The 9,761-nt window shown below is 54.6% G+C and overlaps 1 protein-coding gene across 1 annotated transcript; it reads left to right on the top strand.

The window, feature by feature from the left end:
* The first annotated feature begins 1,388 nt into the window (after nt 1-1,388).
* Nucleotides 1,389-7,266, top strand: SOX9 (SRY-box transcription factor 9). Its single transcript, XM_075044203.1, has 3 exons — nt 1,389-2,661; nt 3,696-3,949; nt 4,522-7,266. Exons 1-3 carry the CDS (start codon nt 2,231-2,233, stop codon nt 5,310-5,312), a joined length of 1,476 nt encoding a protein of 491 aa, XP_074900304.1. The 5' UTR covers nt 1,389-2,230; the 3' UTR covers nt 5,313-7,266.
* Nucleotides 7,267-9,761: the final 2,495 nt, after the last annotated feature.

Genomic DNA, 9,761 nt, shown 5'->3' with positions numbered 1-9,761 from the left:
GTCGCAGGCGTAAGAAACCCCAAATGCTCAGGAAGAAAAACCACCCTCTGCTCGCAGTCCCCCTGCTCTTTCAGACAAAGGCTCTGGAAACAGGACAGACACTTACCTTTAAACTCACCCAAAGAAAACTACTTTCCAAAAGTTTGCAAGCCAAAAAAAAAAAAAAAAAAAATCTCAGGGAAAGATAGCAAAAGACAAGCAGGGTCTACCAGGGAGATTGCTTTCAAATGCATTTATTCAGAGCTCCTTCCCCCGCTGCCTTTTTCTTTTTTTTTTTTTTTTTGACTTTTTTTTATGTGCCATTTCCAATACCTTTAAAACACGCTTATTAACGGAACGGTGATAATTGCGATAAGGGTTCCACACCAGGCTGCGGCTACCGAGCCGGCCACTGCCCCGAGGACTGTCCAACAGGACAAAGGCTGCAAATCAAAGCAGCAAATTAAAGCGGCCTCGATAAAGCACCAACTTTAACGCTCGAGTTGAAATGAAAAATTATGTACTGCGCATTTTGTAAAGGGAGAACGGGTTGAAGGTCTCTCCCCCCCGAAACATGCTCGTGGAGCCGAGCGTGCAGGGAGGGACGCGGGGGCCGGAGGGCGGCTTGCCTTGTAATCTGGGCTGAAATTCAGTTCTCACCGAACCCCCCCTCTCTCCTTTAAACCTTAAAAGACGAGATCTGCTTTATTGTCGACCTAGGTAATGACTTCTCTCCTGCCAGCATCCCTGAGCTTTAATTCTAACGCGCACAGAAAAGCAGTTCGCTAATAAAACACGATTTACTATAAAGAGAAATAGTTGCATTTATCTAGAGATAACCCTGGAAAGCTCCCAGCGCCCAGTTGTTTGCTTTTTGTTTTGATGACAACAGTGGGTCAACTCGGCAAAACTTTTTTTTTTTGGGGGGGGGCGCAACCCCCTTTCCCCTTCCAGAGCTCCAGCACGGGTGACACCGAGCTGCAGAGCGGAGCCCGGTCCGCCACCCCCCCGCGGGACAGCGTGGGGGCCACCGGGCTTAATGAAATAAAATAAAAAAAAAAAATTAATTTTAAAAAAAAAAGGGGGGGTATGATATCGCGGGATGGGAGGGGCGCGGGGAGACGCCCCCCGCCCCCAAAAAAAAGAAAAAAATAATAAAGTGGGGTTGGGGTATTTTAGGTTTCACGCCCCCCCCGCGGAGGGGCGCGGACATCCCCCCCCGCCCCGCGCGGGCGCGCAGCGCTCCCCGCCCCCGCCGCGCCGTTCCTGGGCTTTTGGCGCCCCCTCTGGACGGCTGCGCGCACCGCCCCCCCCACCCCAAACCCCAAACCCCCCCACCCCCTCCGCGCCCGCGGAGAGCTCGCCCCCCCCCCCCCCCCCAATGCTCGTTCCGGGAATCCCCCCCGCCCAAAAAAAATTAAAATTTAAAAAAAAAAAAAAATAGGGCGGCTGGGGTCCGCCGCCGCTGCGCACCCGCGCAAAAGGCGCTCGCTGCTCCACGGCCGCTTGCCCCCACCCCAAAAAAAAAAAAAAAAAAAAAAAAAAAAAAACTTAACTTTCCTCCCCCCCTCCCCTGCGCGGCGCTGAGCGCCTCTACGCGCCCCGCCAAGACCCCGCCCCTCCGCCCGGGCGTTAACCAATAGCGTTCGCGCCAGCCCCCGGGGGCCGGCCTCCCATTGGCGGAAAGCTCCCGAACCGAAATCGCCGCGGAGAGTATTTATTCCCGCGCCGCGGCGCGGGCCGCAGAGCCGCGCTGGAGACCGGCGGGGCGCGCCCGGCTTCGCGCTGCCCACCCCACGGCCACCCACCCACCCACCCACACCCCCCCACGGTCCCGCTCTGCCCGACCGACCCCGGCCTCCCGCCACCGCCGCTCCGGGGTTTTTTTTGGGGTGGGTTTTTTTTTTTTTTCTTCCCCCCGACCCTCCTCCTGCCGTCCTTTCTCTCCTGCAACTTGCAAAAGTTTCTTCCCCCCCCCCCCCGCCTTGTGGCTTTGGGTCGTTGATATTTTTTCTTTTGGTGGTGTTTTTTTGACTTAAGAGGGGTAGGGAGAAATAACAATAATAAAAAAAACTTTTGCAAACTTTTTCCAGCTCTCCCCCTCTTCTTCCCCAGCCCGGCTTCAAGCTGGTGGAGACTTCGCCTCTCCTAGTTTTACTTTTTTTAACCCTTCCCTGCCCCTTAGCCACCTGATTATTTTTTTTACTTTTTATTTTTTCACCCCCCGTCCCCCCCTCGGCCACTTTCTCGCATGAATCTCCTAGACCCCTTCATGAAAATGACAGAAGAACAGGACAAATGTATCTCCGACGCCCCCAGCCCCACCATGTCGGATGACTCCGCCGGGTCTCCCTGTCCCTCTGGATCCGGCTCGGACACGGAGAACACCAGACCCCAAGAAAACACCTTCCCCAAGGGTGACCCGGACCTGAAGAAGGAGAGCGACGAGGACAAGTTCCCGGTGTGCATCCGAGAGGCGGTGAGCCAAGTGCTCAAGGGTTACGACTGGACCCTGGTCCCCATGCCGGTCCGGGTGAACGGATCCAGCAAAAACAAGCCCCACGTGAAGAGACCCATGAACGCCTTCATGGTGTGGGCACAGGCGGCCCGAAGGAAGCTGGCCGACCAGTACCCGCATCTGCACAACGCCGAGCTCAGCAAAACCCTGGGCAAGCTCTGGAGGTGAGCGGGGAGGCCGAGTCGGGTCAGCAAAAGGGGGGAAAACTGGGGATGCTGGGGGGGGGAAGGCTGGAGCCTGCAAAGTTTGCTCTAACCTCTGCCAGCAGTCAGAGGAGGGAGAGGATGGTTTCAAGCCCGGAAAAGTCGCCGAAAACTTTTGCGTGTGCCGGCAAACTTGTTTGGCGTAGGAGAAGCCAAGAATACTAAGGGGAAAGCGGGGAAAGTAGTTCCCTCTGGCTGCCTTCTGGGCTTGCAAGTGGTTTCTTTCCCTCGAGCAACGTCCCGGGTGGAAGCTGACCCCACGGGGCAGGAGGGGGGCTGACAGAGCCCCCACGGCCGGGCGAGCGGGGCCTGCCTTGGCGTTTGTTTGTTTGTACTCTTGTCCAGAGGAAATGATGGTTTTCTGGATTGCATCAGCTTGGCCCCGGGAGGAGAAGCGATGCGGGGCAAGGAAGGGGAGGGGTGGTTTGGGGGGCAGAAGCCGGGCGCAGGGCGAGCGCCCGCGATGCTGTGCCAAGCCCCGGGTGGGTGGGTGGGTGCGATGAGTGGCGCATGGCTGGGTGCCCTCCGACTTCCAAAATAAGGCAGGGAGGGGAGAAAAACAGAAGGAAAGTGAGTCACCTGGCCGCCTCTTACTCTGTGACTGCAGAAGGGGCGGAGGGCGGGGGGGGGGAATCCTAAATTTGCGGCTGCTCTTGAGGCAGGGAGGAGAAAGGAGCGAGCAAACCTGGCCCTGGCAGGCAGCGACGGGGCCGTCACCTAAAGCACCCCAGGGACGGGACGGGGAGGGCGAGGGCCAGACCCTGCCGTGACTCTTGCACCTCTTGTTCAGCCACCGAAACAATCCGGGGGGAGCAAGAAGGGGGGTGACAGCCAGCATGTGCCCCAGCCAGGGCGTTCAGTGTTGGGGGGGGTTTTGCATTGCTATTCGGGGGGGATCCCTGGGAGAGATTTAGGCTGGGGGGAGTCCCTCATGCCCCCCCACCCCCATGAGCTGCAGCTGACCCTTCGCCCGCCGTGTCCCCCGTCCCCCCCAGGCTGCTGAACGAGAGCGAGAAGCGTCCCTTCGTGGAAGAGGCCGAGCGGCTGCGGGTGCAGCACAAGAAGGACCATCCCGACTACAAGTACCAGCCGCGGCGGCGAAAGTCGGTGAAGAACGGGCAGTCGGAGCAGGAGGAAGGCTCCGAGCAAACCCACATCTCCCCCAACGCCATCTTCAAGGCGCTGCAGGCAGACTCCCCGCAGTCGTCCTCCAGCATCAGCGAGGTGCACTCCCCCGGGGAGCACTCGGGTGGGTACCGGCAAGTTTTTTGGCAGGGTGTTTGGGGGGGGTTGGTAAGTCACGGCTACCTACAAAAAGTTGCGTTCCAAACCAGGCTGAAGTTGGGATTGGGTAAGTGGGGGGGGGGGGAAGGAGGGAGACCCAGAAATGCAGTGAGAAGGGGACGACAGGGGCAGAGCTGCCCACGAGCCTTGCCCGTAGCAACTCTCACCCCGGTGTGCCAGCCCCTACGGCCGCTTCCAACCCCTCTGCTAGCAGAAACGTAAACCCATACCTTTTGGGGAAAAAAAAAAACAAAAAAAAAAAAAAAAAAAACAAAAGATGGCCCCGCTCTCGCGGCTCACATCTGAAGGCTCGGTAACTCTACCCGGCGCAACAGATCGGCGCTGATAGGGCTCGCGTCTGCGTTCCTCGCACCTGGAGATGTTTGCGTTCCCCGCCGCAACCGCTGGCAGAAGCGACGCGCTGTTATCCGCCCGGCCGTGGGTTAATTATTAACGGCGTTATCGGGGAGCCGCGGGGGCGACACCCCCCGCCTTGACGCCCGTGGCCTTTTTTTTTTCTTTTCCTTCCTCCCGCAGGGCAATCGCAGGGCCCCCCCACGCCCCCCACCACCCCCAAGACGGACGCGCAGCCGGGCAAGCAGGATCTGAAGCGGGAGGGTCGCCCTCTGCAAGAAGGCGGCCGGCAGCCGCCCCACATCGATTTCCGAGACGTGGACATCGGCGAGCTCAGCAGCGACGTCATCTCCAACATCGAGACCTTCGACGTCAACGAGTTCGATCAGTACCTTCCCCCGAACGGTCACCCGGGGGTCCCGGTTACCCACGGGCAAACCGGTCAGGTCACCTACACCGGCAGCTACGGCATCAGCAGCACGGCGGGTTCGCAAACCGGGGCCGGCCACGGCTGGATGTCCAAGCAGCAGCCGCAGCCGCCGCCGCAGCAGCCGCCGCCGCCGCAGCCGCCGGCGCAGCACGGGCTGCCGGCGCTGAGCGGGGAGCAGGGTCAGGCGCAGCAGAGGACGCACATCAAGACGGAGCAGCTCAGCCCCAGCCACTACAGCGAGCAGCAGCAGCACTCCCCGCAGCAGCTCAACTACAGCTCCTTCAACCTCCAGCACTACGGCTCCTCCTACCCCACCATCACCCGCTCCCAGTACGACTACACCGACCACCAGAACTCCAGCTCCTACTACAGCCACGCCGCCGGCCAGAGCGGCAGCCTCTACTCCACCTTCACCTACATGAACCCCACGCAGCGCCCCATGTACACCCCCATCGCAGACACGTCGGGGGTCCCCTCCATCCCCCAGACCCACAGCCCGCAGCACTGGGAACAGCCCGTCTACACACAGCTCACCAGACCCTAAAGCCATTTTTTTTTTTTTCCCAAGAAAAAAAAAAAAATAAAAGAAAAAAAGAAACTAAAAAAAAAAAATACTCAAAAAAGCACGAAAGAAGCAACAAGAAGAACGGAGAACTTCCTCAGACTTTCTCCTTCTTCAAAATTAAAATAATAATTAAAAAAAAGACGCTGAAGTTAAAGCTGGCGGGGAGGAGAGAGCGCCTCGAGCCTTCTGCACTACAGCATCCTCCAGGAAGTGGCCAGACCGCTCCGAGAACCGGCAAAACTCGGGACAGACTTTCCAAGGACTGGACTTTAACTCAGCTTCCAGGGCGCAGCATGGAGATGAGATTTCTAACCAACCAGCTCAGCTGTCTGTTCTCTGGACTTTTGTAATGATTTTTTTTTTTTTAGCAGTAATTAAAAAAAAAAAAAGAAAAAGAAAAAAAAAGGGGGGAAAAAAAAAGAGAAAACTCAGAGTCCTCTGTGAGGAATATTCTCTATTTTAAATATTTTTTAGTATGTACTGTGTATGATTCGTTACCAATTTGAGGGGATTTATACATATTTTTTAGAGATTTTTTTAAATGCTCTTATTTTTCCAACAGCTAAAAAATGACACTTAGTGGAGCAGTCCTAGGTTTTCTTGCAGTCAGAGGTATTTTTGTATAGATAAGTGTCTTTTTCTCTAAAAATAAAAATAAAAAAGCAAAACGGCGTGCTTTTAACTTGGAACAAAGCTCTGTTAAGTGGCCAGCGTCAGGCTGAGCGATGGTCAGCTCTGCAGCGCGGGAGACGCGAGCTGAGATTGCGCGGGGACGAGCATGGGAGAGGCTTTATTTTTCTAACTAATAGCAAAACCAGCCAGGAGGAGATTTTAACTTTATTTTTTAATAACCTTGAGCCTTAAGAAAGAAAAACAAAAAGATTTTAAAAAAACCCACAAAAACCAAAACAGCAAAAAGTGCTGTTGAGAAGCCTTAAAAGCAGCCCTGTGATAATCGCTTGTCCCCAGCTCTGCCCATCCCTGGGGCGGGGGGTGCAGAACTCGACCCCCTCCACCACCTCCAGTCCACCCCAGGCCTGATGCAAAACCCATCCAGGGGCTCCTCTCTGCTTGCGGGACATCACAGATACTTTAAATTATTTATTTTGTGAGAAGAGCAGTTTTTAATCACAATTTTCTTTTTTTTTTTTTTTTTTTAAATCTCCCTCCTATTTTAAAGTCCTTTCAAAAGCGATTGCATTTGTCGGAGCATTATTTGGAAGGTAACCGTGCCTGTTAAATTATGGTCTAAACTGTAACCAGTCCTTTATTTATCTCTTTAATTCTTTTTTATTATTATTATTATTATTCTTTTTGGAATCTGTGTCCTGGGTTTGTACAAACTTGTGCTCTTCCTTTTTTCTTTTGTCTTAAGGATAAACTGGAAAAAAAAAATTTTGTACAAACTAAAGATTGCAAATGTAGCGTATCACTGAATCATTTGCCTTGTTTTCTGCCTCAGCTCTCTGGGACACACGAGCTCGTGCGAGGACGAGACCCAACGCCCCGGCCGTGCCGCAGGGGCGGCACCGTTTTAGCCTTCCACCCCCAAAACTGGCTTGAGGTGGGGACACTGACTTTGGTGAAGCTGTGGCTGAACAGTTAAGGATTGCTTTTTAAAAAAGACAGCAAACTTTTTTTATTTAAAAAAATGATATATTTGTTAACTTTTTTTTTTTTAGGGATTCAGTAGAAGAAAAAATCTTAAAGCACTCTTATAATATGGCATCTTTCTATTTCTGTATAAAAGCAGATCTTTTTAAAGTATTTCTGTAACTTAAAAGACCTGTCATTTAAATCATATTTTGTCTTTAGGTAAGTTTGTTTTGTTTTGTTTGCAAGATCCTTCTCTTTGTGAAACTTACCTTTTTTTTTTTTTTTTTGTATATTATTGTTTGCAATAAATATACATTGTATTAAAAGTTAAACACCCCACCGGTGTCTGATTTATTAACAGCCTCCAAGCAACGCCAGGGCCACGCTGAAGCCCCAGCATGGTTTTGGCTTCACTGATGGGGCATGGGGTGTCCCCCCTTTTTTATCAGGGCAGGTCCTGAGCCCAGCCATCAGAGCGAGGGAAGCCCTGGCAGGATGCTGGGGAAGAAATGGGATTCGGAGACAGACAAAACCGGACTCGGCCAGGGCGGCAATTTGGGGTGTGAACTCCAAAGGTGACAGCCGAGCTCCAGCTGTCCCCAAACCGTGGCCGGGGGGTTTTCTGCTCCGGTTTGGGAGGATGCTGAGCACTAGCCAGCGGGGGGGGGCGGGGGGAGAGGAGCTGCCACGGGGATTTGGGCTTTCAGGTCATTCTTACAAAACTGCTGAAGTTCTCCCCAAAAAAGCTAGATATCCCCTGAACAGCCAAGCGGGACACGTTATCATCCTCAAAGATCAATGTCACTGCTCGTCCCTGAGCCCTGCTCTCCCACAGGCACCCCAACTTGGCCAGGCATTGCTTTTCCAATCAACCCCATCCCAAATAAATCACTGCTCCAAATTCAGGGGTCTGTAACCCCGCCGCTCCTTGGGAGCAGCTCACGGCGCTCCGGGCAATCCAGCCCACAGCTTTACCACCTCAACCTGCGGCATCGCTTGCCCTACCCCTGCCCTGGGGCACAGCTGTGCTGAGTTTCGCCAGTCCTCTGCCCCACCGGTTCCCAACACCGAGAAGCATGCACCCGCTGCTGGCATCATTGCAAAGGTCGCTGGTGACGGCACGAGGGTCCCCTCCCCTCCGAGGGCACAGTTTTCCACATAGGAAAACTTCTGCAAAAAGGTCATAACTTGACCCAAGCTCTTCACAGAAGCAGGGGCAGCCCTGCGCCGCGAGCCGAGCACATTGCGGGACGCCTCGAGGTTAATAAACCCTACCAGACCGATCTGATCAAACGTTACTTTGCCAACAGTTTCTTCTCTCCAGCCTCTTTCCCTGGCCGAAAAGCCCACCCCTGACCCCAGCAGCGAGACCTGCTCCCCGGAGCAGCCGGGCTCACCGCTGGCACCTCGGGGCAGGGACGCTGCTCGGTACAGAGCACAAAGAGCTCAGGACTGCAATGCAAAGCCTCCGCACAGTTGTAAAATATTTACTCTTGCTACAAGTAACACTTAAGCCAATTAACTGAAAGGGATTCATTTACTTTGTGCATTAGTTAGGGTCAGTGTCACTATTTACCTGTGCAATCAGCCACCGCGGCTGGTGGGAACGCTTTGGTCCCAGCCATTTTTTCTGCAGCACGTGGCGGGGTTTCCCCTGCCCCGCTCGGACTTTGCCCGCTGCAACTTTTGGATTTGGTGCTCCTTTGGAAAGAGGAACAAACGCAGCTACCGGCGTTATGGCGAGGAAGCGCCCGGGAGCCCCGGTGAGATTTTGGCAGGCCCGTCGCCGGCACGGCATCGCCGAGAGCGGCAGCCGGCTGCAAAGTAACAATTCAATAAACCGGTTAATGTCTTTCTGATGCTCGTGTGGGTGGGTTGGCCTGTTACCCAGCGACAAGCTGGAAGACGTCCCAAAAACGGGACAGCCTTCGCCCGCCTGCCTCTCCGGGGGTCTGGACCCGGAGGGACCCTTCGCATCCCCTCCCCAAGCCCCAGTTTGCACCGGGCGCAGCGAGAACCAGAGGGTGGGAGCGGGACAGAGCCGAGACAATCCCAAGCAACCAGCGCCGCAATGAGCCGCAGCAAAGCCCCAGCTGCTCTCGGGGGTCTGCGGTGGCATTTCTGTCCTGAAACAGCCGTGCTCAGCTCCCCCCTCTCCCCCCCCTCCACCTTCCAGCTGGAAGCATCCCAGGGATATCTTCCTCGCAAGAAACCAAAAGAGCAAAGCTCATGACCCAACCCTGGACCTATAATTTCTCCACTGTTTACTTATGGTGTGGGCTTTAATGCTCTTGGCCTCCATTTGGGAAAGCCAAGCTGGACACTGGTCCCAGGGCAGCTCCGAGCTTCCTGCCCACCCACCGCCGGGGCTCTGCAATCTGCATGGGGGGAGAACCAGAGGGGGACACCGAGAGAGAGAAAAATGCTGGAAAAAGCTGCAAAGCTTCAGGGCACTTTGTGCTAGAAAGCAGAGCAGGAGGGGTGGGGAGGAAAGGAAAAAAAAAAATAATAATGAATTGAAGGGAACTCTCACAATGCTGCAGGGCAGGTTTGAGCCGCAGCAGATAAGAGCGGGCGCAGGGACAGATGTGCACCGGGGCTGCTGCAATGCTGCACGGCGGGTCGGGGAGCGCCGGCAGCGCTGCAGGCAGGGCAGGGGGGGGGGGACACCGGTGGAGCCCCCCCCAGCTCCTGCAGAAAGCCACAGGGCCGGGATGACAGGCAAAGCAAAGCTGAGCCGTGCGCCTGGCTGCTTTCCCTTTCGCAGTGCCGTATTTTGGTTTAGTGATGAGTTTGCTTTTTTCGGCAGAAAAAAATAAGCCTTTTTTTTTT

The sequence above is a fragment of the Buteo buteo genome, chromosome 13 (genome assembly GCF_964188355.1).
Source record: "Buteo buteo chromosome 13, bButBut1.hap1.1, whole genome shotgun sequence".
Classification (NCBI taxonomy): Eukaryota; Metazoa; Chordata; class Aves; order Accipitriformes; family Accipitridae; genus Buteo; species Buteo buteo.
This window is presented reverse-complemented; position numbering and strand designations above follow the sequence as displayed.